Consider the following 27400-nt stretch of genomic DNA (forward strand, 5'->3'; position numbering starts at 1 on the left):
TCTGGAGCTCTCTAGATAGTTCACTAATCAACCCAATATTCCCAAATATCTGATGTTCCTTAACAACAAATCTAAAATCACGTGTATCTGGTCACCTTTATAGTGACTCCTCCTATAGGTTTCTACACGCTCCATGTTTTTAGGTCACTTGTTTCCCATTGGAGATGAATGGAGTTGGTTTGTCTTTCAAAGGCACATGGGAAAATTTAAACTGTTGTGTCGTGAAGGTGCCAAATCCATCAGAAATGAAGGAAAATGTGGGGAAGGATCGTTGTGAAATAACTTGCCCGTTTTCCCAGGTAAAAATGCGGAAAGCAACGTGTAGTGGAGGATGAATGAGCACAGGTGCACCATTTAGACATCTCTCCTGTGGGTATTGACAAATAGTTTAGAACTTTCACATTAATTTGTTATTTAATGGTATTAAATTTAAACCTTCAAGGCCAGTACCGCACAAAGTCCCATTTTTATCCATTTTATTAATAAATAGGATAACATTATTCAAATAATGCCTTTTCTGGTTACCTAGTGGCAGATTGCAAACACATCTTTTTAAGAATATTGTTTAATAACCTGAAGAAGGTATATATATATTTTTTTTAAACCAGATGATACAATATAAACCTACACAATTGAAAAAACAAAGGGGTAAGCCTGGGTTGTGGGGTTTTTTCTCTTAAAAAATAGGAAAGTGAATTTAATCTACTTGACGTCTTCATCAAAGTGAATGATGATGGGATCGTGGCCCGTTGATCTCACAAACTTCAAGAAGTCGTCGGGGCTCAAGCCCATGGTCGCAGAATTGGTCATGGGGTGGAAATAGAGCTTCTCGTGGCCGCCCTCCAGAAGAGCCGCGTCCAGCACCAACGTGACGTCCCCCGGGTCGCAGAACAGGGCGAGGGGCGTCGCGCAGCCCTGGCCCACCCGCAGCTTCTCCTGCAGCGCCGTTCCCTCCGCAAAGCGCAGGTTCCCGCTCCCCACCCCCAGTTTTTTAGCCAGCTCGTTCAGGTTGACTTGCCTGTCGTGCAGCACGGTCACCAGCCAGAACCCTTTCTTCTTTTTGTCTTTGAGAAAGAGGTTTTTGCTGTGACCTCCCTTCATGTGTTGGACGTGGGGCATCATTTCTTCAACGGTGAACACCTGGAAAACATCACCAGTGTCAGACTGTGTCCCCTTATCAGTTGCGTACAGGCAGGTGTCTTTTGTTAAAGACTTAGAAAACACTGTTACACTCAGCCTAAAAGCTGTACCCTTTTATGAAGACATTTTAACAGAACACAAATAAAATGCGGCATATTGCTCCTGCGCACGGTCCGAATTCTTTCTGTATCACGAATACAGTGAGAATATCACACTTTAAAGACGGCAAAAAGGCAGCTGGAGCAGCATTCATTCTGCACCTCCGCCACAGACAGACTGATGGGTGTTTTTAACTGGGGAGGGCAGAAAAGGTTTGGAAAGCATCCGAGACGCTGCTGACTTGAGGGTGGAGAAGCGGGGGGGCCGCAGCTCCTGAAACTGCGGAGTTGGGGCGCCGAGGCCCGCGGGGAGGCGGCCGTACCTCGGGGTGCTCGGCGGTGACGGTGGCGATGCCCAAGTCCCGCAGCCGCTGCCCCAGCGCCGCCCGCAGCTCCGGAGCCGCCGCCATCGCCCGCCCGCTCCGCTCCGCTCCGCTCCACCGGGACGCGCTGGCGCGCCCGCCCCGCCCCTTCCGGGGTGGAGTCACCCGCTCAGCCCCGCCCCTCCCGGGGGTGGAGCCGCCAGTGGCGCGCCGGCGGGAGCGCGGGGTGGCTGCTGGAAGCAGAACGCTTTTATCAAACTTTTTCATAAAAAATAAACCCCCAAGCTTCAGACCTGGATGTAACGGCTGAACGTATTACCGCTGCACTTTGCTCACTGCGCAGGTTTTGATTTCGCTGCTCTGCTAAGCGATGGTGCCGAACCGGAGAGAGCGCTTCAAAGAATCAGCCACTTTAAAGCTTTAGATGGGGGGGTGCGTGGGAGACATGACTAAGAACAGCGACTGTCTCCCGGCAGGCAGGACAAAAAACAGATTTAAGCGTTTATAATAAAGAACCCGAACCGCTCGGACGCGGATCAACCGCCTCGGGACGGACCGCCGGATTTCCCGCCTTCCCTGAGGGGAGGCCCCGCCCCCTGCACCGCCCCTGGGAGGGGCCAGTGCCTCCCGACACTGCGCAGGCGCGGTGCGTCCCCCGCGCGTGCGCGGTAGAGCGGCTCGCGCGGCCTCAGGCACGGCGGGAACGGGGGGCGCGCGGGCGGCCGTTGCCCCCTCAGCGGGGCCGCCATTGCGCTCCCTCAGCGGGGCCGCCGGGGCGGGGGGTTCGGGTCGCCATTGCGCTCCCTCAGCGGGGCCGCCGGGGCGGTAGCGGGTCGGGCAGCGCTGTCCTGGGGCGGGGGCCAGCGGAGGAAGGACATGGGTGCCGCAGCGGGCAGGTCTCGTTGCGGTGCGGTCCCGCTCGCAGCCGCGGGGTGAGGCGGTTTCTGAGGTGGTGCCGGGTGTCGGTGCCCCCCGGGGGTGATGGTTTGCGTAGCCCGGTGGGTTTCCCCTCTGAGCTTGTCCGGTCTGGCCTTGACTGTGTTAGTTTTCGGTCTTGTGGCCGCTCCTGGAGCGTTCCGCGGTTATATCGGTTCTGCCCCTTTAAAGTTCTTATTAGGGATTAAAAAAAAAAAAAAAAGTTGTTTTTGGTTGGTTGGTCGTCTGCTGAGTTGTGCGGGTGTCGGGATACAAGGGAGTTTTTAAAGGCACCGCAGTCATTCCCTAATAGACTCAGCCCACAGTGACACTGGGGCAGATCAGGGAAGTTAAAGATCAGAGACTCACCTGTCTGGTTTCTACAACTGACCAGCCCAGGGTGGGAAGGTCCCAGAGAGGAGCTGACCCTGTGCTGGTCCTTGTCCCGCTCTGGCTGATGACACGTGTGTCCACAGGATGGTTTTGTGCCAGGAGAACCCTCTGGGAATGGTGGGCGATGGGTTTGTGGCCACAGCAAATCCCCAGCGAGGGGTTTGTGCCGTCATTCTGAGAGGAATGGAAGGAGTTTCACTCCTTGGGGGCTGCTGGAAAGATCGTATAAAGCCAAGTGAGAGAAAAGATGTAGAGAGTGTGGAGAATGGCATTGTGGAGCACAAGGACACAACACGCAACTCCCAACAAGGAGAGAAGTTCAAACCGGGGACTTGTACAGGCTGGTTAGCAAAGTGACTCGAAACAAAGTTAAGGTGGTTAAAACAAGATGTGGGATGATCTGGCAGAAGCATCTTGGAAGGCTTAGTTACTAAGCCAGGCTTAGCCTCAAAGGACGTCTCTGTCCGTGTTGCTGCGGTGGTGCAGTCGTTGAGCAGTAGGATATGCTCATGTAAGCGGCGTTTTGCAAATTTGTTTGAGTGGCTTGGGGAGGTAGGTTGCACCTGGAAAACTGTGGGTAAAACACGAGGAGTGCAAATGGCTGGTTTTTAATAGCGTCGTAGAACCTAAATGGGGATTTTTGCAGTTTATAGTAAAGGTTAATGGGTATAGGTGAAAGATTTGTAAGCTGGGGCAATATTAGTAGATCTGTGTGTCTGCAACGGGATCGTAGAGAAAGATGAAGCACTTTAGGGAAAACTGGAACAGTTACTAAATAATTCAGCTTTTTCAGCATTAAAAAAGCCTGGTTTGAAACAACATTTGTGCCTTGTGTTCCTCTCCGTAGTACCAGCTTTGAGACTGACTTCAGTGTGTCCTTTGTTATTTTCAGTGAGGAAATGAATCGAGGGTTGATCCTGAAGTTTGCAAACCTGGTGCAGTGCCGTGGTGCTTGCGGGCAGCTGCGCACGCTCTCCCACAGGAAAGCGGCCAGAGCACAATGGAAGCCTGTGCCATCGTCTGCACATCCCCCGCGCTCCGCTCTTCTGTACCCGCAGCTCCGGCAGAAGGACAAATTAATGAGCATTGCCTTAGCACAATGCAGACATCTAGCTACAAAGGAGGTAATTAACAAAATCCCGTCAGCTCTGTTTTCCTGAGAAATTTCAAAGCACAAAAGCTCAGTTGGAGCATTTTAATTACAAGAAAAAAGAGCTTTATTAATGAATATAGAGAAGTTACTATAAATTTATAAGACAAAATGTGCTTAATGTAGGACTGTATTATAACTCCCTCTCAAATATTGACTTCAATTGCTTGTACTGGCAACATCGTGAGTCTTGCAAAGGTAGGAGGAAATCATTACAAACAAACAAGAAAATCATTTTGTTGATTTCTGCCCCCCACCTTGTTCCAGAAAATTAAGAATGAAGAAAGATGAAGTGTAGTATGCTATACATTTTATTTGGTATGATGTGTTAAGTCATTCATTTATTGTAATTCATTAGTACTGTAGTAAAAAAAGATGTGTTTACATCATATGGCCTGAGGCCATTGTCTTTTTAATGTTGTTTTTATTGTTTCTTGGTTTATGACAGCTCTGTGTTCCTATATATGTGTCTAATCCCATGTAGGAGGCAAAAAAGAAGAAAAAGAAGATCCTAGTGACCCGAGGTGAGGTGGAGATAAGGCAGAAGATGACTATTGAGGAGCTGGCACAGGCTATGGGTAAAGACGTAGGTGAGAGCCTGCTCTGTTGTTTGGGACTGAGTGAAACGTGACAGCTAAAATCTGCATTGCAACAGTTAAAATTAGCATGATTTGACTAGTGACAGTTGAAATAATTCCACACCTGTATAATACAAGTCTCTTTTTATCCAGCTGCGTATTTTTTCTGGCAAACTTCCCTCTCAGCAATGAGGAGAGAGGCAGAAAAGTCTCATTTCTGAGACAGGGTTGTAATGGTACTTAAGTCAGCATGTAACGATTTTTGACTACTGCAGTATGTTCTGTATTCCTGCTACCAAAGATAGTGGCATGTGAACAGATTGATCAGATTTCCTTCTTTCAATCACCCCTTTGCTCTTCTGTTTAGACAAGTTTCAGTTGTTTTCTTCGTAAGGGTTAATGGAAAAGTAGGCTAGGAAAATCTGAGTGAAAAATAAGATTGTAGTACCTAATGAGGCAGTCATTTTCAGCACATCTTTCTGAGTTGAGTTCTCTGCAAGTATGTAGTGTAACAGGAACTTCTAGATAAATCTAATCTAACTAAAGGAAAAATGCTGTGTCAATGAAACTTATTAGAATAGTATAAGCTGTTAATGAAAAAGTCTTAAACAGTATGGAGTGGGGTTTTTTTCCTCCCATATGTTTTGGGGATGTAATAGTTAAATGTGTTTCCTACAGATCATATTTATGAAGCACTGCTGTACACAGATGTTGACCTGGATTCACTAGAACCAGATTCTGTCTTGTATGAAGACCAGATCAAGCTAATTGTTAAAAAATCAGGAATGAAATATAAATCAGCAAAACTGAAAGAGGAAAAAGAAAGAGAAAACACAGATGCTGTGAGAAGGTGAGCTGTGAACTGCGCTTTCTGGCTTTTTTTATCCTATTTCTTTCTGCAAGAGTCTTTCAGATACTGTGTTTTCTTTGTTCTGATGGTATGTTAATAATACCTGATAGAGTCACAATCTGATTGTATTTAGAAGGTGAAGTTTACTCTTTAGATTTCTTTGGCCATAAAGCTGATACTCGGCTTTGATTTGGTTTAGGTGCGGTTTTTCTGTGCCTTTTTCTGAAGACAAGCCAGTTCTTCTGTGTTGTGCTCAATTTGTCAGTTGATGCAGCAGTAAGACTGAGTATGAAGAGCACAAATGTTGCTCAGCGAACTCTTTTGGTATTTCTAAACCACTTTTGTGTTTCATTGTAGGCCTCCCGCAGACCCAGCAGCACTAACGCCGCGGCCCCCGGTCGTTACCATCTTGGGCCACGTTGATCATGGGAAAACAACCTTACTTGACAGTCTGCGGAAAACTCAGGTGGCATCAATGGAAGCAGGAGGCATTACGCAACACATCGGTGCTTTTCTTGGTATGATTCAAGTGTACGTGCTTGTGTGTAAAGCAGTTTACTCTCTGTTCTGCATAAGGGGCTGACTTCCTGCCAGTGCGTTGGGGAAAAGTGTTGCAACATAAACAGTTTATATGTAAAGAGTGGAAAAGGAAATCATAACTTGTGATAAACGTCAAAACTCTGGGGGTGGAACTTTGAAGTGGATTGTCTGCACAGTTTGAATTATATTTAGATTATTTTGGATTATGAAAGATCCCCGAACACTTTTTCTTTCCTAAGGAGCTAAAAGCACCTTTGACCTCCATGCCAGCAGTGATCTGTCTGCCTAGAATGTGTCGTTACTGTTGAAGAAGTTCTCAAAGGAGGGTGCTTGATGTCCAATAGGTCAAATGAAGCTATGTGAAATGGTGATTTTAAAATGCACCATGTATGTTTGTTCACAGTGCATTTGCCTTCTGGGGAAAAGATAACTTTTCTTGATACTCCTGGACATGCAGCTTTCTCGGCCATGCGAGCGAGAGGAACCCACGTCACTGACATCGTCATACTGGTTGTAGCGGCAGAAGATGGAGTAATGGAACAAACTATAGAATCCATTCAACATGCTAAAAATGCAGGAGGTATGGTGTTTAACTCGTGAGTTGCCCAGTACGCAGGTGGCCATAGCCTCATCTCACCTTTGACTGCAGTTGCACTAGCAGCGGCAAGTTTTGGTGAAGCTGGTAATCAGAGTTTGTTCTCTTTTTAGTTCCCATTATCCTCGCCATTAATAAATGCGACAAACCTGAAGCTGATCCTGAAAGAGTGAAGAAGGAGCTGCTGGCTCACGACGTGGTCTGTGAGGAGTTTGGAGGAGATGTTCAAGCTGTAAATATTTCTGCACTCAAGGTAAAGTTTTGGTGGAAAAAAGATGCTATTCTTGGGTGTCTAGTATGTACGTACAGAAAAAAAGAAAGAAACAGTTTTGTCTCTTTGATGTCTTGGTGGTAGGTGTCATCAAATTTCAGTTTGGCTGTTTAGGTGGCATTTTTGTTTTGGGTTGTTTTTTTAATTTGCATTTCTAATATACTTGTAACAGAATATTGCACGGTCTTTTTCTGCATCCTTAACCCGATGCTGTGAACAGAGAAGCGAGGAAATTGTCCTTCCTAATGTTCTGTGCATTCTGGACCAGCTGTGCAGCAATCCTAATAGTTCATCGCCTGAGTGCCATCTTGCCTTGACGGCAAAGGGATCTGTGCTGTTGAACTGTATTGCATTGTTAGACGTTCTGAATTAAACGGGGAAATTTGACACTGAGATTTCAATTTCTGATCTTACTTTATTTGGGCACTTCCTTTATTCTAGATAATATTTTTGTGTATGGTTTTATCCAGGGTGAAAACCTGATGGTTTTAGCAGAAGCAACTGTTGCTTTAGCGGAGATGTTGGAGCTGAAGGCAGATCCCACAGGCCTGGTAGAGGGGACGGTGATTGAGTCTCGCAAAGACAAAGGGAAAGGGTAAGTAATCCACTGCCTTTAATTAAGCCATTTGTAACAATGCAGAGATACTGTTCACTGGTTTGTACCTCAATGCTCATGTTTAACTTTGAACTTTAGTTGGTAGATAAAACTGTAACAGTTTCTTTTCAGCGTTTGTAACTAAAGCATTGAAATGTTATTCTACAACATGAGAGCCAGAAAAAGAAATTATGAACTGATGGGGCGGAATTAATCGTCCCTGAAATAAAATCCTGTAAGCACAGGAAATAGTTTAAAATGCTAGAATAGACGTATTTTTGAAAATGTCATTAAAAAGTAGGAATGATGAAGTTAACAGTCATAATATAATAAATATAAATTGAGTGTGACATAGCATCTTAGTCTTTTAAATTTCATAGTGCTTTTGCAGTTTCTCTGTAAACAAGGTGTGTTTTGCCCTCTTCAAAAATGAACAGAATTCTAGAATGTTGTTGGGCTTTGGGTTGGGGGGTCATTTAACGTGTAAAATCAGTCTGTTGCTGATTTCACTAATGTTGAGTTTTATATTGATCTGTAGAATTTAAGAGAGTACAGTACAGGTTTTGGACTTTTTGCAAGTGACTTCAAATTTTTATTAGTGCTCTAATAAAATGTGTCACAGGAATATTCTGTCTGCAATTAGTCACAAGTACGTTCTGTTTCGTGTGTGCTTACCTACGCTAACCATGAAAACAGGGAGAAGAGTCCCTTTAATTTTGTCTGTTATTCTTCCCCTCTGCTCTTCGCTAGTCCAGTTACCACAGCCATCATCCAGAGGGGAACTCTGAGGAAAGGCTGTGTTCTGGTTGCAGGGAAGACCTGGGCAAAAGTGCGTTTCATGTTTGATGAGAATGGCAAAGCTGTAGATGCAGCTTCTCCAGGCATCCCCGTGGAAATCATGGGCTGGAAGGAAGTTCCTTCGGCTGGAGATGAAATGCTCGAAGTAGAATCCGAGGTACAGAAAGAGCTGTTCAATGGAAAACTTACACTCTAGGAAGGTGGATGGGAAGGAGCTGAGTGAAAAATAAGTAATAGCCCTCATCATCTCCATGCATCCTGATTAACCTGTTTTGCAGTCACAGGAGGCAAGCAGGCTGCCTCTGGAGTAAAAGATGAGTCGCCTTCGGTTCATGCTTTTGTTTCTCAGGGTCGCCCTGCCTTTGTGCTATTGTGCTCGTTCTCTGCCATCCTTGCAGCCAAATCTGTTGTTAAATGTGAAAGAAAATGAGTGAGCCCATAGAGAAGGTGCAAAAGGATGAAATTGCATGAATGTGGAGTTTTCCGATGCGGTGCTCTGAAAGGTAACGTTTCTGTCTTCTGCACAGCAAAGGGCACAGGAAGTTGTGGCCTGGAGAACCTATGTGGAACAACAGGAGAAGGTGAAAAAGGACGTGGAAGTTATTGAAGCAAAGCAAAAGGAACACAGGATGGAATATGAGAAGAAGCAACAGAAGCTGGCGCATCTGACCTGGAGACAGAGGAAGGCGGTGCTGTACAAGGAGAATAAGCATCTCATGTTCTTAAAGCCTAAAGAGAGAACGGAGATGGACAAAAATGTGCTATCGGTAATTGTTAAAGGTGCTGACCTGTTCTGTTTACTGCTCCGTTGTTTTCAAATGCTCAGTCTGGAGCATCACTCTAAACTATTAACAAAATTTCTGTTGCCACAAGTTTGATCAGTTTAAAACTGAACAGATTGTTGAAGTTCTGCAGTGGTCAGAAGGGTGTGTGTGCTCCCAGCAGGGCCAGAGCAACACAACGCTGATGAGCACAACCCCTCACCCAGGAACTCCTGAGGAAAATCCACACAAGTGCCTATATATAAATATATATATTTTTAAAAATATATATATTTTTAAAAACCCACAACAGCAATACAAGCTCTGTGAGCAGCAGTAGTGCATCAGCAAAATGCAGGCCAAGAACAATTCTGTATTAGTTAAAGTGGAACAGGAGGAACTTGGTTTGACCTCAGTGATCTTAAAGGCTTTTCCAACCAAAACAATTCTATGATTTTACGATATATAAGCAGTGACGGTAGTAGCTGAAAAACTCTGCAAACTTGATCTGAAATTGACAACAGATGTGGAGCCTCTGGTCGTATTGTATTTATTCAGTTCATTTTTTGAATTAATAGACTTGTTAGATGCGTTTTAACATACTACTGAAAATACAGTAGGAACGATAGATGTCAAAAGACTTTACGTAGTGTAGCATGGAGTTGTCATTCCCTTAGTTCTACTTGAGCGATTCTTTGCATACAAAGTCAGCAGTAATTTGTACACGCAGGTGATGTGGACGGATCTGTTGAAGCTATTCTGAACATTCTGGACAGCTACGACGCTGACGATGAATGTAAATTGGATATCATTCATTTTGGGATGGGAGATATCAGTGAAACTGACATTGGTCTTGCTGAAACATTTAATGGTGAGCATGTGCTTAAAAATCAATTCACAGTTAGTACAAACTCTGTGGAAATGGGTAGGTCTCATTTTGGTTGTTTTCTCACTGATAGCAGCATCAATAAGGTAAACTTGCGTGTTTCTTAAAATGTTTCCTTTAACATCAAACAGTAGTGCAGGTGGGGAAGGCCAGAAATCTCCTGAGAATGGGCTGGCCACTTGAATTGTTAAGGTTAAACTCTGACTCTTCACTCAGGTTGCTTTGTGGTTTGCTCAAAAAGGGCAAACCTCGAAAACCAGGTTGCAAAAGGATTTCCTTGTGCTCAGGGAGGTAATTGGACAGACTGTGTCAGTACTTGCTCCCGTTTGTACCCCATAACCCTTCCCTGCTGTAGAGGACGTGGGGTCATTGGACCTGCCATAGTCCACAGCTGGATGAGAATGATTTGGAGTTCACTTCCAGCTTAATTTGGACAACCAAGCTGTTTTTCCAGCCCCCAAATGGGAGGTCCTTGTCTCTTTACGTAAGCTCTGGTGAGCTGCGTGTAAGCGTATCTGCTCAGATACCTCATTCTGTCATCAGGGAATTTTCTCCGAGGGCTTTTTTGAGCCCTTTGTTATGATACAAGGTTAGTAGCAGTCGATGTGCAATAGTGGGAGAATCAAATGGTCTCCCCTTAAAGGGGAAGCGGTGGTAAAATCCTGTTTCTTGTTTTGCTGACCCAATTCCAACCTGTGCTGCAAGTTCAACATTATAGAATATTGCACAGCAGCTGCTTTCACTTGCTGTTTAAAGAGTGACCTCTTGTAGTCATAAGTTCCCGATTGTTTTATTTACTAGGTGTTGTATTTGGATTCAGCGTGAAGGCCAATGAAAGTATCAAACGGCTGGCTGCTAAAAAGGGAATAAAAATTAAACTGCACAATGTCATCTACAAACTTATTGAAGACTTGAAAGAGGAGCTAAACAGCAAACTACCTCCAGCTGTGGCGGAAAATACAATAGGTGAGTTGTCATTTACTGTTCATTTTTTGCTTGCAGTGCGACCCGAAGTTTATTCTACAATAAAGCATTCCTGTTTTATCAAATATTTGATTCTTTTATTATAAAGGTTGTTAAATGGAAGAGTATAGCTTGGACTTTTTGCCAGTTTGTTGTTCTCATGTATTTCATACGACTTTACTTCTTTCTTTTAGGGGAAGCGTCTGTTCTCGACATCTTCTCTGTAACAGTAGGAAAAACCAAAATTCCAGTGGCTGGATGCAGAGTACAGAAGGGGCTACTAGACAAAAAAATGAAGTTTAAGTTAATCCGTAATGGGGATGTTATTTGGAAAGGTAAGTAACTGCCGCAAAACATGTATTTGTGTTCTGTATTAAACACAACATATGCATCTGATCATAGGACAAGCCCATTTGCTATTTAGGATGGAGCTGCTCCAACTAGAGAAAAGTTGCAAAATGTCACTGTGCTGTTATCCAGACCTTTTTCTGAAAAGGACCAATGTCTGGGTTGTCAGCTGCAAGTGCTCACAATCCCTATATTTTCTTGCTTTCATTTTGTAGCTATAAGTTCAAACATTAATTCTGTAAGAAGTGCAAACCTGAACATTTCTGTGCTCTGATGTTAGTGGGTTCTTCCTTTGATGCACTTTATTTTTGTAGGATATTTATCATCACTGAAGCATCATAAAGATGATGTCCAGGTAATAAAAACGGGTATGGATTGTGGATTGAGTTTGGACAAGAATATAGAATTCAATATTGGAGATGAAATTATCTGTTATGAAGAAAAAGAAGTTCAACAGACAACTTCCTGGGATCCAGGATTTTGAAATACACCTGAAGCCATCAGCACTGAAGGACATGTATTATTCCTGGATGACCTTCAACTCTTAACATTAAACGAACTTTGGGAGATGCACATCAGCCTCTTTAGATCTGGTGTTTGTCTGACATGTTCTGCTTTTAAATCTTGTCAAGCAACCTTGTTCCCTCATTGGACCATGGGATAAACTACAACAATCAATTGCAAGTGTCTAAAACCCTCAGAGTATAAATATTTCTGAGGACTATCTCTGGTTCCAAACTAGCTGAGCCATCTTTCTCCCTCAATGCTGCAATACATGTTTTCAGTCTGGAGCCTGCATTTTGTTAGCAGGACTCTACTCCCCTTTTCTCTTGTACAACTTTGTACCTCTAAATCTCCTGTTTCTCCAGATTAGAGCTATTTTACTGTCTACTCCTCTCATGTTTAAAAGAGACCACTTTTTTTCCTCTGCCATTGCTACCCATTATCGCCTTTGAAGATTTAACTAACCAAAGGCACTCTTTAAAAGAAGCTGCTGCTTCAGTTCTGCACTATTTCTCCCTAGTTAGCAGTCAGCATCCAAAGTTACACAGATTTTTCCCGCCTATCACCAGAGAGGAAACACAGTCACAGGAAGCAAAAATAAATCCTCAAACCGTACAGGAGTTCAGATTTTTATTGTCTAGTACATTTACTTGTCTTCGGGTTTGTTGAAGCAGTACGTCAGACAGCACTTGCCGCAGTAGTGTCTGTCGAAGTGGCTGGCCATGAAGACTCCCGCTCCGCACTCCTCCGACGGGCACTCCCGGCGCAGACGGCTGATCTTGCCGTTCTCATCCACCTGCCCAGGACAGAGAGGCAACAGCTCTTATATACCAGCCACCTTTTGGCACCCGTCATAATTCTGAGTATTATTATTGGCAAAGTAGCTTTTGTGATAGCACATCAACCTTCCTGAGGCAAAGTTCAGAAATGCCCAAATGCAAGTTGGTTTCTCTTCTATTTAAAACGAGGAGTGTTTAAAAATAGGACCGTAAATAAGCCAGGGTACATGCAAACTCATTAAAAGCTTCGTATTTGATAACAAGTCCCTTCCTAATGAGAACAACACTTTTACCAAGCTCCCCTTACAATTTTTTCTACATACCTTGTAGTACTTAAGCACTGCAAGCTTAACCTTCTTTCTCTTATGCTTGTTCTTCTTGGGAGTAGTGTAAGACTTCTTCTTTCTTTTCTTGGCACCACCACGAAGCCTCAGCACAAGGTGAAGAGTTGATTCCTATTTGTCAAACACATGAAACACACTCAAAATGCTTCCTCAAAAGGTGAACAGCATTTAAGCAGGCTCTTTTTTTTAATCTACAGAAAGCAGATCTCAGGCTCCAGACAACTAGGAAAGCTCTAAAGGGATTTATTTTTGCTTTTAACTCTGCAAATAAACAGGCTCCAGCAAGCTGTGCATTGCTGCATCCCAAACTCCAGAGCGTTTAATTACTGTAAAATCCTGTTGTAACTGTATTCCAGTTTTAACTGCAGAATAGTTTTGTGATACAACTAAGCCAGACTGACAGCTATTTGTTGCTCCCTGTTTCTCATGGCACTTGCTGGGAGGTTAGTCTGGCAGAAGCGAGCAGGATTTTCCACATGACCCCCCCAAAGCAGCTCCCCACAGCTAACAGAAGCTGTTAAGAAACAGTTCTAGTCCCAGCATCACTAACTCCGCCACCAAAAGTTCTACCCAACCCCAAACCAACCGAGTTGGTTGGATCCATTTGAGCATTTCTTAGATCCAACAGCACAGCCTTGCTGCCCCGACTCACTTTTTGGATGTTGTAGTCAGACAGCGTGCGTCCATCTTCCAGCTGCTTCCCGGCAAAAATCAGTCGCTGCTGATCAGGAGGAATGCCTGATGGTGGCATAAACCGAGACTAAATGAGGAGCGTGATCTACGGCATTCTATAATAACAGATCCTGCAGGCAACACCATCAATCCAAGAAAGTGCATTTCCAGCTTACCTTCCTTATCCTGGATCTTCGCCTTTACATTTTCTATAGTATCAGAAGGCTCAACCTATTGCAAAAGAAAACCAAGGAATCAAAACCTACTGTTGCCTTCTAATTAGCCCAGGGAAGCAGAACCACGAGGAGCTCCGGGCAGCCGGGCCCGGCCGGGGCACCGCAAGAGCAGCAGCGCCGCAGGGCTCACCTCGAGGGTGATGGTTTTCCCCGTGAGGGTCTTCACGAAGATCTGCATGGCGAAGCCGGCACCTGCGGGGGACAGGCGGTGAGGGCGGCGGGGGATGGATGGAGGGAGGGAGGGAGCGGGGGGACGCGGCCGCGGAGCGCCGACTCACCGCGCCCTGCCCGCGGAATGGCGGCTCTCGGAAAGAGCGGCGCGCCGGCCCGCACGGGGTTTCCAGCCGCGCCGCAGGAGGGGCGGGGCGCGGCGGGACTACGGCTCCCGGCATCCCCGCAGCCGCCGCTCGCCACGGGGCCTGCCGGGAGCTGTAGTCCCGCCGCGGCGGAAGTGGGCGTGGCCGGGGAGTGCGGCTCCCACAGTGCACCGCGGCTCCGGCTGGGCGGGCTCCTCCGCGCCTCACGGCGGCTGCGCGGCCGCCGTTCCCTCCCAGAAAAGGGTTTTACCTCACAAACTCGTCATTGCGGTGGGTGTGGGTTTAGGGATGGTGTTTTATTTAAGTAGGTGTGTCTGCGCAGGTCTGCGCTGCAGCGTTAAATCCCCCAAATCGGTGCCTTCGCCTCAGCCCGGCCCTGTGGAGACAGTTCACAAACATCCTGCTGCTGCCTGCACGTTCCCTACATCAAGGCCAAATTTACCTGGGGTTTGTTAGAATTAGAAAAGCCTCGGGTGAGGTAGAAATAGAGGGGCACTGAGAATCACATTAATTTGGAAATCACTTGTTAGGTGGTTTTATGCTTATGAATTTGATATGGGAAGGGTTAAAACAGAACGAAGACTTGCTGATGCTGTTTTAACAATGCTGACTCTTGTTGGGTTTCATCTGATGCAGTTGTTGATCAAAGGAGAAAAGAGATTTGACTTTGTGTAAGGTGGTAGGTCGTTGTGCTAAATCATCCCATGGGAGCAGAGGAACACCCTGTCCTCCCTCCTGACCCTTTTGACAGGAGATTATGAAGCACACAGACATATGTGTTGACAGAGACTGAGAAAGTGGATTGTGCCGAGTAATGACCATCTGAGAAGTGTTACATTATATACAGTAATACATTTTACAAAGTAACAAATATTTTTGGGGTAAAGGAGCAATAATTAAATAAAAAGTGTTTTGCTGCTGCTTTGTCTTCTGGGGGAAAAGGGTATAAGCTTGTTGGTGCAGTTACAGGAGTCAAGGGTTGGTAGATTTTCAGTAGATTTTTGTGCCCTGTGTACACTGCGGTCAAATAGAAGCCACTACAATGAATTCATACTACCAGAAGTTACAGTGGGGTTCATGCTTACCTTTATGGCAGTTTTGAAATGATAACGCATTATAAAGCTGTCCTAAAACAGGAGAAAGTCTACAAAATCAAAGACTCATTACATATATCCTATCTGCCCTACATTAGCGTTAACAGCTCTTCAGTTCAGCTGGAAGGTTATTGCTGAACCTCCCAAAAGACTCTGCCTGCCCGATTGTGTCTGCCTGTTTCAGACACCGGCTGAAATGGGAGATGCCAAGAATAAATATTCTTCGTTTTCCAGGTGGATAGGAATAAGGGTTACTGAAAAATGTGGGTTTTTATTTAGATGCGTGGGAACAGGTTATTCTAAATGAGACCGTCGGTACTTTGGAAAACTGGAATAAGATACCAGTTGCTTGTGCAGAAAAGAAGCATGAAAAGGTGTCTCAGAAAATCCTGTGGATTCTCACCGATTGGCCACTTTAAGAAGCTGCCAAGTTAATGGAGCGTGTTTTCTGGTAGCTTTTCCTTGTAACAGCAGAGGGAGCTCTCAGAGCAGTCAAGCGCTGAAGCCTCCTATAATAACAATAGCTCTTTGTAGGAACTCTGGTAAACACTAAGCGTGCAGAAACAGTGCTGAGAATTGTTTTACTATCAATGTCAGATATTTGTCCCTTTTAATATATCTGTGAGAGAATGTGTGCATGTTTGTGTTTTGTTGAGCTGGAAAGGTATTGTTAGTGTAGAAGAAAATTGGCATATTGTACTCTGGAACAGTACGGTAATGGTGTGTATATACTTTCCATCCATACTGCCCTTGAGCATAGTGCTGGAGGGAGATAGTGCACAGGTTTAGAATCAGTCTCTTTTTAGCTCTCAGCCTACACCAATATAAACAGGAAGGAACCTACATGTCATTTGCTGTTATCACTGTGCTCCATGTTCCCAAATAACAGATATCTCCATAATTAAGCGAGGTATAACTACTGCTGGTTTATGTCAGTTTTAATTCATTTTGGCACTTTTTAAAGGGCCATATGTATTATGTGGATAAATCGGCAGAGTTAGGATTCACAAGATAACTTTATTTAAAAGAGAAGAATTATTATAAGTCTGCAGATATTCTAAGTGTTGTGTGGGTGAGGAACAGGGAAAGGTATGCAAGTTTGGTTTTCAACATGTAGAATAATATGTTCTGTAAAAATAGCCCTTAACTTAAATATGTACATGTAGAGATACTTTCTGGAGTAAGTTAGTGTTAAATATTTTTTTCTAGTAATGACTGCCACTTAGGAGTGTCTTTCCAAATGCTTGTGAATTATTACTGCTCTGAAGAGCTTGCAATTTATGCAAGTTTTATTAGGGATACGCTTTTATGGTTGTCTTAGCTGATCACTCTTTTCCTAGGTTGGAATTTTTTATCTGATGCAGCATTTTCTGTACTCCACATGCTATGCTGAGAAGGAATTTGTAGCATTTTTGCAAGTCAAAGGGCAGTTGATATAATCCTGGTGCAAGAAGGGGTGGAGAAGGAGGTGATACTATCAAAAGCATGTGAGACTAGAGATTTAAAATATTTATTCAAGCCTCAGTTTACAGAACATGTTCAGGAATAAATTACTTGGGTGATGTCTACTTTACACATCATTGCTGCTGAATTTTTACTGATGTTCAAGTACATTTTCCCAGAATTACTGAGGGTGAACTACAAATTAAGAATGTAGTTTCCCCTTTTAGTGCTTTTTGCTATTTATGTTATTGAAATTAACGCAATCCTGCCATTGTAAACAGATACGCTGATGCAGATGCTCCAGGATCAGTCAGGTGAAAAGGTCAACGCTGGTGGCTTCTGTGGGGTTTCGGAATACAGTGCATCTACAGAATAGAGCCCGGACCAAGTGCTTATGGTTGGAGAAAAGAACTATTGCACACTGATTGTAAATACAAGCTAGTATACTTTGGAGCCTGCTTGGTTCTATAAGAAATGCAGGGAGCATGAAATGTTTATTTTCCAGTTGGAGATTGTTTTAGCTATCCGGACTGTTATTTCTGTAACAGAACTAGAGCCTTCATTACTGACAGCTGAGCTTTTCCTGAGCTCTGCTCAGCACCACCTGACTGAGCGCAGACTTCTGCACTGTTAGATTATGAAATGCACAGCAGTTGAATTCCATGGAACAGCTTTTCCAGAGTCTGGGATCATCACACATGACAAATGCAGAGGTGGATAGCCATTGCTATATATCATCTTATATCTATGCTATGCTATATCTATGCTATCATCACTTATATAATCTAATTTAGTTATGAAATTGTAGAATTTTACTTGTGACCAACTTCCATTGTAAAGTTCCAACCTGAAGTATAATTAAATACGCATAAGCAAGGGATCAGAAAGAATGGCCAAATTTGTTTTGTGTGCCAGGAAGACAGCAGGTATAAACTCTCAGAAGTAGTAATACGCCTTCATGGGAAAAATAGACAGTCCATGCTAGATGAAAATGGATTTGTTACCATACATCACTGTGCCTACTGAAATGTCAGGTTCAATTTTCTCATTTCATTTTATGCTGGTGGATGTTTATTAGTTTTGATGGTCCTATTTCTTAGATATGTAACAAGTGACAAAAGGTCATGACCTGGTTAGTGGTCACACTGATTATAAGAGAAGATGGGGTGTTGGACCTCAGATACACTGTATATATTGTAACTCAATTTATAGTGTAACATACATTGGATTTTGACCAAGAAAACAATGAATGAAAAGATCACTGACGTTCTTACTGCACGAAAGCTGACATCATACAAGAAAGCAGTGCAGATGTAACTGCGATGCTCCCCAGAGCGATTTCATAGTTCTTGTTTAATATTTGCAGCAGCTGAAAAATGAAAGTGCATGTTAAATCGAGCAAGGCAGTTATGGGCTAAACCACAAACTTTTATTCTCTTTCTTTACAGCATTTTTACTGTGCAGAAGTGATTTCTCACAGGGATACACGATCAAATGGCAGGCCCGAGGTACGTGCTTCTTCCATTGGCCTATTTACTTGCTAATTGTTTTGCATTAAGTGTTCTTGGGAAGTTTTAGAAATCATGCTACCTCAGAAAAACAATACAAGTGCAGCATCAAATGTAAATGTCTAGAGCAAACACAGTGGTTACTGGGGAGGACAATACTGGTCTTGCCTTATATGTCTTATTTTACTTCAGAAGACCAACCCAAGAATCAGTTGCTAATAATTTGTTGTGATTTAAAATGATTTAGACCTGTGTGTTTTGTTCAGCAACCTCAAGAATTTTCAGTCACTTCATCTTGAAAAAAATAAATACTGTATTAAAAAGTCTATTTATTGAGGTGACTATATACTTTACCCAAAGTACTCATAGAAGCCAAGCAGTATTTTAGTAATATTCAAACTCCCGAAGTTGCATGTAAAGAAGAGATGGAGTTTCAAAAAGCTAGAGATGTCTGGAAATGCTTAAGCAGGTTTTAAAATCCATTCCTTATAAAACTTTATGTCCCCAAACTCAGACATTATTTGAAGAGGAGTTATCCAGTTTCACGGACGGAGGAATAGGAAACCTCTCTTGTCACCTCACCGGTAAGAAAGATTCTGAAACATTTTGTATGCTGACAGTACTCACATTTCCATTTTACTCTTTTTTATTAATCAAACTCAGAATGCATTGTTTTGCCAGTGTTTGACAGACTTTGACTTGGATGAAACAGTTTGGTCAGAATATAATAAAGTGGTTGTGAGTTTTAAAAATACTTCAAGAATGAACACAATTTACAGATACATGGTGTCAATGTATTATTGCCAAGCTCTGACTGGCTGACTCAATTCCTGTCTTGACTGGAGTGCTGCGCTCACCTCCCTCAAATGCAAACTTGACAGAGATCAGCCACAGATTTGTACCGTGATTTAGTGAGGAAGTTAGGCTCTTACGAGATAAGTGCTGAACAGGAGATTAAAGATGCTGGAATAAGAGGAAATGTGGGGTTAGTTGCGTAGCCTAGTGCCCAAGACACTTACCTGAAGGAGGAAATCGTAAGCTGTGCTTCCTGCTGCATGGAATTCTTCTGTCTTAAAATTAATTCAGTATTTATCGTCTTTAAATTAATTCATTATTCACTGGAAAAGTACAAAGCCCATCCCAGATTTGCTTCCCAGGTGAGTGCCCTTACCAGGTATAAAATGGTTTTGCGCTACCCCTCCTAAAAAATTTCATTGGAGCTTCAAGAAGTGATAATACTGTTTTTATTGCATTCTTGTCTTTCTGAGATATTTTTAATGTTACTATGGCAAGTTTTATGGAGAGGAGGTGGCTGCAGTTTAGCTTTTTGCATGTTTTAATCACAAAACTCTTACATGATCTGAGAGTCAGGTTTTCTGAAGTTATCTAAAGCAAAACAGAATTTCGTGATACAGCTTTCACCAAATGCAAATCACAGATAAAGGCTTATCCGTATAAAGAGTTTGTATTGATAAATGGATACGTGATAAAGATGTTGATAAGGGTTTATGTTGATAAGAGGCCAAGATAATAATTTAAAAAATATTTTTAAATGTTGTTTCTTCAGGCTCTTCCCATTATTTAACTTCTTTTCTTATAGCCTTCTGGTATCCCCATGGGCCAATGATTCTCACACCTTAAATCACAGAGTGGTGGGGAGCAATGTTTCACTGGCAGAAGATTAATGATATTAGCGTGGTGACCTAATACAGTAAACATGTTCTATTTGCATCCTTCTGTAAGCCACTGGAATCTGTGAGTCACAGGCAGGGTGTTTGGCCTTATGCCTTTTCCTTCACTAAATGTTATGACTGTGAGTCTCCCCTCTGGTTTGGAGAGCTGTATGTACCGTCACCCGACGTGCGTTGTTGCTGAAGCCATTAGTCAGACAGAGCTACTGAAGAGGCAGCACTGGGTGTACCTGACCAATTATCCAAGCTCTCCCAAGCACAATCACTTATATCCAAGATGCATTAACATCGTTTTGACAGATGGTTTTGAAACTTCCCAATACGCTGAGAAATCCTGATAGTTTTATTCCAAATGAATTGATGGAATCTGCTGTCTAGTCACAGCACCCCAGACTTCATTAATTAAAGCTTCTCACTGAATTTGCTAAGCTGGAAATTCTGGACTGTGTTTTGCTCCAGTGATACTGTGACTATCCTGCTGGAGAGCTGAAAGTGGGAGTTATTTCTGAAGAGAACAGAGGAAAAAACGAAGCATTAGCTTCTGAGTGTTTGTGGGTGGGTTCTGTCAAGCTTAAACTCCAGTTGTTCTCTATTTTATACTAAACAAAAATAAACGTAGTCCAAAAAGTAAATTTAAAAGTGCTATGAATACAGTGCAGGGGACAGAATTAGCAAGCATGCAGCTGTTGAAGCAGAGTCGATAAGATGGTGTAAATGACTTTTCAATGAAGCTCACATTGATATGAAATTTAAAGGGTCAAAGAATTTTCCAGTAACTCACCATTAACCCTTGATATAACTGGAACTTCTAACTATGTTTCTACTTCAGAAGAAAAAAACTGAATAGTAATAGAGAGAGTGAAATGTCATAGTAGCTGTACTCATTTAGAGCTGCAATCCCTGATGGGTTTTGTGTTGTTTTAACATGACTGGTCCTAGTATCTGGTAAGAAGTATCAGCACAGACGACTCCGTGCTTTGTGTTCACAGCGATACTCTGCTCAGATGCAGGAAAAGCTGCACAGCCCTCTCTCCTGCAGCCAGCAGAGCCGCAAGTCAGCAGTTACCATCGTTTTGGTCATAAACCATCATGGGAGGGGGAAGGCAACCTGCAGCGTTTCATATACTGCAGGAACAGAAAACCTTATAAACAGAATGCTGTTAAAAAAACAATAAAAGGAATACTTTCAATAAAACAATATTAGAAAAGAAATCTCTGCTGGATATCTCTTGCAGAGATTAATATTTCTTGTACAGCAATAGCACTGAGACTACATTCTCATTTTACTAGATATTGTTCAAATACCAAGAGACAGCCAGCAGAGATGAAACGAAAGTAAAGTCCAATTACTGAAGTGGGTCTGGAAAGGTCATCGATAGATGCGTTTGCTTTGGTTACTTTTCTGAATTCTAAAATACACAATGAAAAGAGCAAAGGGAGAACGACACATAATAATCTGAAACGTCTACAGCAGACAAGTCTGATTCTAGCGATTAATTACCAGTTAATTTGTGCTTCTGTTAGGATCAGAATTAAAGTGTAACAGACGTGGCTGCTTTGTGAATATAATCTGGGTGTATGGATAAGCTAAATGGCTACTTTCTTGACCGTATCGAGTGTTAGGTTATTTTATGCATACTTGAACAAAAATAGAAGGTGGCTGTAAAATCCCCAGCGCCTAGTAAGGGGGTCCCACCCACCTCAAGGCACCTCGCTCTGCTGAACTGCTGTTTTCCTGAGGCTGCTGCTGTGGCTGTCCTGCGTTGCAGGGTCAGAACGCGGTGCTGTTGCTGATCACACACAACTGGGCCAGAGCCCTGGCCCTGCTCCTCCTTGTCTGCAGTTGCTCAGGCAACAAGATCGTTCAGCAGCAGAAAAGCACAGAAGAAAACTGGAAGGAGTGGGAGGAGAGAGATTTCCCAGGGGCTATAGAAAGGGCGGGGGAAAGAGGAGAAAGAATATTGGTACATGTTTCAGGGAAGATATTTGCCCGTGTTGTTGCGTAGATGATGGTGCCAGAGGCTGCTGCAAGGCGCTTCAATTAAGCTGCTTTCTCAATTTCCCTTGTGGAGCAGCTTCTTCTCCTCTCTTGACTTTTGGAAGAGGTGAGCAGATGAATGAGATGCCTGGCGTTGGACAGTGTTAATATCCTCCTGGATGCCGGAACAGCATTTTTAAGGAGTCATTTAGGTGCTCTTCCCTGGTGAACGTGGTACGAGGCATTCGATCTAGTCAAACACAAGTGAGGGTGCGTTGGGCTGAGAGCAAAGCTGTTCTGGCACACGCTTGTGACAGGATCTCCAGGAGCCATTGTCAGCACTCGGGGCATCTGCTCCTCTTGGCCCTCAGGACATCAGGGCTGTATCTTCAGGCTCTTGCCATACGAAGGGTTTTGGTAGCTGGTTTACCAAGTAGGGGGAGATGGTGTCTCTGATCATCCTCTTTTAGGAGTACAGAAAATATTAAAAACTCCCAGCCTCACACACTTTCCATCCCTGTGTCTACCAATGCATTTGCAGTATTGATATCATTGTCAAAGCTGTTAAATGTCAGGACTTGTTACTGACATTTCTTTAAACTTAACACTGACGAAAAATAAAGGTTTCTTGCCTCTTCATTATCATTAGTTTTAATAGTTATTGCTTTCATTTCATCAGTAACAGAACATGAATATTCTGTAGGCTCATCTGCATTCTGTCTTTGCATTTCTGACTTCCAATTGATTTATATGGATCGGCTGAACTAACGTTTATTTTTATAACATCTTATGAAGGATCCAGGTTTTCCTTCACATATGTTTTATTACTGTACTCCATTAGTTCTTTTGTGAAAAAAATCTTTACATTGTATCTGACAGAGTCCATATGAAAATGTATTTTGCTCTTTAAAAGCTGCGTTGCAGTCAAGGTTTCTATTGACAACTAGATTTTTCTTAATTGCAATGAATGATATTGTTTGGTTCAACCCATTTTCATAGTCATTTTTGGAAACTTCAGATATGAATTCTTACAGCGATGCCCACAGATCTCACGTTTGATGGAAAGCTGCAACTTTGTACCATGAGTACTACTGACTATTCCGTAAAAATGTAAGTTTTGCGTCATCAGGTGCATAGTTGCTTTTATTTTGTTACCCTTTTCGTCAGTGAAAGAATGGATGGCTCAAGAAAAGGAGGAAAGGAGAGGGAGAGTATATTGCACATAGGGAGGAAAAGCTGCACAGAAAGGAAAATGCAGAAAGGAAAGCTGAATGAAGAGACCATATGTAAGTGAGAAAGGAGGACAGATTAAGGTTTAATATTGCTTCCAAACTTTCAGATGGGAGAAAAATAAAAGAAGAGAGAGCCCTAGGAGAGGATCAATGATACAGCAGTTTAAGGAAGCATAAGCCATCTTTGAGCTGGGAAGAACAAATAATGCAGATATTTCTGGGTAAAGAGTGGGGAATGCTCAAGAAAGCAACCACAAATTCATTAAAAAGGATTGAAGGAATGTCAGAAGACAGGCATATCTTTATTTTTCAGGTAGAAGAGACTCATCCAGTGGCACTTATTCTGATGAATGTATAGCATTTGTGCCTTTGAATTTGAATCCCTACAGTTGCATTCCAGGCTGGGATCTGAAGTGCAAACAGGAACTGGCAGCCGCTCATGGAATATTTGAATAGGGACGTTATCTTCAGAATTTTCCTTCAGCACCAAGTGTGGGCATAAATATTTGTATGCATAAGGATTTATACATTCCTCATTAGTTGCACGTCTAAATCCTCTTTACCTTGAGATACTTATAGTGGTGGCTTTAGTTATTCTTAGGGTTGATCCTTTGGCAAATAAATGTATGACAGGGTATAATAGTTGTACACTTGCTGCTTCTAAGCCCAGCTATTAAAAATACTTCTAATTTCCCTTTAGTGAGTATACTCCATTTGTCTTCATAGCTGTGGTTGTCAGAACCTGTTTGTATCTTTCATTAGCTAATATTTCCAAATTGCGTTTTGTGTCATCGGCAGAGAATTTAGAGCTGGTTTTCTTCCTCATTCCAGAGCTTACATGTGGCCTAAGTTTTGTTTGAAGAGGGACGGCTAAATGGTCTCATTCTGGAATGCTTCTGGAAATTCCCTTCTTGATTCATACACTTGTAAATTTAGATTCTGTTTGTCACACATGAATTCTTGAGCCTAATGGGAATATCTGACTCTTAGGGGTATTTATTCCATTGGGTTTGAATGCCAGAGACCTGTACAAGCAACAGTTTGCTCTTTCTAGAACAATGTGCGGTGCTGTTGTCTGCAAAGAGGGAATGTGTTTAGACTAGGAATAGGCATGAACTGGAATCTCACATCCTCATGTCTCTGAGTTGCAGGGAAATAGGGATTAATGGTTTTGAGTCCAGCTCTTGGCACAATACACACTTTTAGCTCTTGTTAAGAGGATGAATCACAGTCTTCACTGCTGGTCAGAATGACCACAGACTTAGAGTCATATCCATAGTCAAGACCAACATTTTGTGGCTTAGAATCACCTGTTGTCTAAATGTGTGAGATGTATAGTGGGTTAACAACAGCAGTATAAATAGAATATATTGTAGGTTTTAGGAAAGTATCTGTGTTCCAGGCCTTTGCTGCAAGTTCGGGTGAACACAACTTCCACCTCTGGAAGAGAAAATGCCCTTCAGAAGAAAACATTCAACATTGGCCTGGGCTTTGTCCTTAGAGGTGTCGACAATTAATAAAGTGCCAGCAGGTGGCGCTCAACAATATCGAGTGCGGAGGCCAGAGTCACCAGCAGCAGGGATTATTCGCTTTGGGGTGTTACCTGCACATTTTGTTTACATCACAGAATCCCAGAATGTCAGGGACTGGAAGGGACCTCGAAAGCTCATCCAGTCCAACCCCTCCACTGGAGCAGGAACACCCAGATGAGGTTACACAGGAAAGTGTCCAGGTGGGTTGGAATGTCTGCAGAGAAGACTCCACAACCTCCCTGGGCAGCCTGGGCCAGGCTCTGCCACCCTCACCGGGAACAAGTTTCTTCTACTATTGGTTGTCACCGAGAAGAGCCTGGCTCCATCCTCCTGACACTTCCCCTTTCCATATTGATCCCCATGAATGAGTCACTCCTCAGTCTCCTCTTGTCCAGCTCCAAATCCCCAGCTCTCTCCGCCTTTCCTCACATGGGAGATGCTCCACTCCCTGCAGCATCTTGGTGGCTGCGCTGGACTCTCTGCAGCAGTTCCCTGTCCTGCTGGAACTGAGGGGCCACAACTGGACACAATATTCCAGGTGTGGTCTCCCCAGGGCAGAGCAGAGGGGCAGGAGAACCTCTCTGACCTACTGACCACCCCCTTCTAATCCACCCCAGGTACCATTGGCCTTCCTGGCCACAAGTGCTGGCTCAACCTACAGCACCCGGTATTCCCAGCTGGTCTCCTATCCAAGTACTAACCGGGCCCGACCCTGCTTAGCTTCCAAGATCAGATGAGATCGGGTATTCTCAGGGTGGTATGGCTGTATATATTTTATATATATACATACATATATGTATATATATATGTTCCCCAAGTATATCCTGATAGTATCTGAACTAAACAATGCTGGTTCATGGTCATCCTGCTGTCCTCCAGGACCCCCAGGTCCCTTTCCCCAACACTGCTCTCTAATAGGGTGTTCTCCAACTTATACTGGAACCTACATGTTGCTCCACATAGTATGTTTTCCTAAATTAATTCATAGAATGACAAGTAATGCATCAAATCGACAGCCACCCAGTGCCATGTGTAAGAACCGAAACTGAGGTGGGTTACGGCAAGAAGTGGCTTTGCAGTGTTAGCGACAGGGGAAGAGAAGCGGCAGGAGGAAAAAATCCCTTGTTGCAGATGCGGCTTCACTTCAAAAGTAGTGACTTGTGTGAAACAAATGCGTATGGTAAATAAAACCCTTATGAAGCCTTGCAGAAGGCCAGTTAATTGCAAATAAATAATGGCTCCGATGGGTGTAATGGTGGTGGTATGTCAGAAATGAATTTTTTTGCTTAGTCATGCTTTGCAACATATGTTCAAGCATTTCTTTACTCTCATAAATACTAGAGAGAATAAGATGGGATGCCTGGATATGGAGTTTTTTTCTCTTGCTCTCAGCGCTCAGGTGAAACACACAAAGGGATTGAAAATGGATTAGATAAGCGTTCTTGAGGGAGTAGAGAACGCTGGGAACAGTCAGTGCTCTGGCCTATTAATTGTGAAGGATGCAAGAAGCTGCCTGGCCCTCTTCTGGTTTGGAAAAGCACAGAATTTATATTGGCTTTTATCCGATTTACAGCATTCTTCTTGTGTGTGCACAGTGTTTTGTTTTGGTTTCCCTCCTGTCTTTAACTGCTTCAGCGTATCCAGAGTATCTTCACAATTCTGTTCGGATGTCCTTTCCCTGATGTATCCCATGTGCCTTAAAATGTCAGTAGGGCTGGAAATAAAACTGTGACCCATAAATGAATACTAAAACTCTTGTGTAATTCCAGCTTGTCAAGATATAAAATTTTACTTTTAGGCAATTTATTCTCTAGGGCACTGTTCTCTGCCTGACTATTTTAGAACCTTACTGTTGAATTCAATGGGAAGGAAGTGAGGCCGTGACATGTATATAATTTGTGGACCCATTTTTGTTTATTCTTGTATATTTTCTAGATGATGAGTGTGGAGGATAGTAAGCGCATGTAATTATTATGTGTTAATTAGTGCCCTAAAGGTCTATGTAATTAAACCTTTAATAGCAGCAGATTACAAATATTCCTGGGAAATCAGTGTCTCTTTGCGAAGCAGGCCTGTTGTAGTGCAGCCGACAGACTGACAGCTTGCACCGTCCAACACGGATTTCTCTATGGGGAGAGATAAGAACACTGGTAATGAAGGGCAAAATGTCAGTGTCACAGTTTTAGCAGCTGAATCTATTCTGTCTGTCTCCTGCCAAATAGCCTATTAAACCTTTTAGCATTATGCTGCCTGTGACACTAGGAGCCGGTCCCAGTTATACTAATAGCTTTACTGTGAGAGAGAGAGAGGAGCATGAATACCCTTCATTAGTCCTACAGACAAAATCCTGCATAGCACATGGAACAGAAAGTTGCTTAAAACGTGTTGTTCTCAATGTATTGTAGCACGTAATGTGTTAATTATCTATGTGTAATATATGGCATCAATTGAGTATTGCTGTTCTACTGAGGTTCCACATTGGATTGAAAGTATAAAACTGGTGTATATAATTTCCATTTATTCCATGGCTTCTGTTAAACTAATTGACTCTTTACAAGCCTCTTTGTCTCTTTTCTTCCATGTGTACTCTTTTAAAAAGTGCTCCTTATAATTCCCGGTATAGTTCAGGGTGGCACAAAGAAAATGTCCCAAACTGAGCAAATTTCATCACACAGACTTGTCAGAAACATTTTGTGAGCCATGCTACACTTCAATATAATGAACTGTTATCCTTTCGTAAGGTTTGCTTCCTTACTTAGCAGTTGTCCAGAAATGCAGTATGCTATTTGCTTATGCACCATGATTTGTTTCACAGAAAATGCCCTTTTTTTGTTCCCCCTGCCAGATACTGGTCAAAACCCCAATT

The 27400-nt window shown here is 43.0% G+C and overlaps 3 protein-coding genes across 3 annotated transcripts; 1 reads left to right on the forward strand and 2 right to left on the reverse strand.

Annotated features, from left to right (window-relative positions):
• Positions 1-501: 501 nt before the first annotated feature.
• On the reverse strand, positions 502-1666 carry LOC308039219 (prolyl-tRNA synthetase associated domain-containing protein 1-like). Its single transcript, XM_080342346.1, has 2 exons — positions 1562-1666; positions 502-1140 (listed from the first exon to the last, which is right to left on the reverse strand). Exons 1-2 carry the CDS (start codon positions 1646-1648, stop codon positions 703-705), a joined length of 525 nt encoding a protein of 174 aa, XP_080198472.1. The 5' UTR covers positions 1649-1666; the 3' UTR covers positions 502-702.
• A 620-nt stretch (positions 1667-2286) lies between these two features.
• On the forward strand, positions 2287-12226 carry MTIF2 (mitochondrial translational initiation factor 2). The gene is made up of 14 exons (XM_080342759.1): positions 2287-2493; positions 3762-3993; positions 4504-4609; positions 5276-5447; positions 5805-5965; positions 6391-6567; positions 6696-6835; positions 7324-7448; positions 8199-8403; positions 8774-9026; positions 9738-9878; positions 10695-10859; positions 11051-11191; positions 11519-12226. Exons 1-14 carry the CDS (start codon positions 2438-2440, stop codon positions 11686-11688), a joined length of 2244 nt encoding a protein of 747 aa, XP_080198885.1. The 5' UTR covers positions 2287-2437; the 3' UTR covers positions 11689-12226.
• A 95-nt stretch (positions 12227-12321) lies between these two features.
• On the reverse strand, positions 12322-14066 carry RPS27A (ribosomal protein S27a). Its single transcript, XM_080342760.1, has 6 exons — positions 14018-14066; positions 13870-13931; positions 13680-13734; positions 13484-13569; positions 12811-12942; positions 12322-12504 (listed from the first exon to the last, which is right to left on the reverse strand). Exons 2-6 carry the CDS (start codon positions 13915-13917, stop codon positions 12355-12357), a joined length of 471 nt encoding a protein of 156 aa, XP_080198886.1. The 5' UTR covers positions 13918-13931; positions 14018-14066; the 3' UTR covers positions 12322-12354.
• Between the last annotated feature and the right edge of the window lie 13334 nt (positions 14067-27400).

This window comes from Nesoenas mayeri (assembly GCF_963082525.1).
Source record: "Nesoenas mayeri genome assembly, chromosome: 3".
Taxonomy (NCBI): domain Eukaryota; kingdom Metazoa; phylum Chordata; class Aves; order Columbiformes; family Columbidae; genus Nesoenas; species Nesoenas mayeri.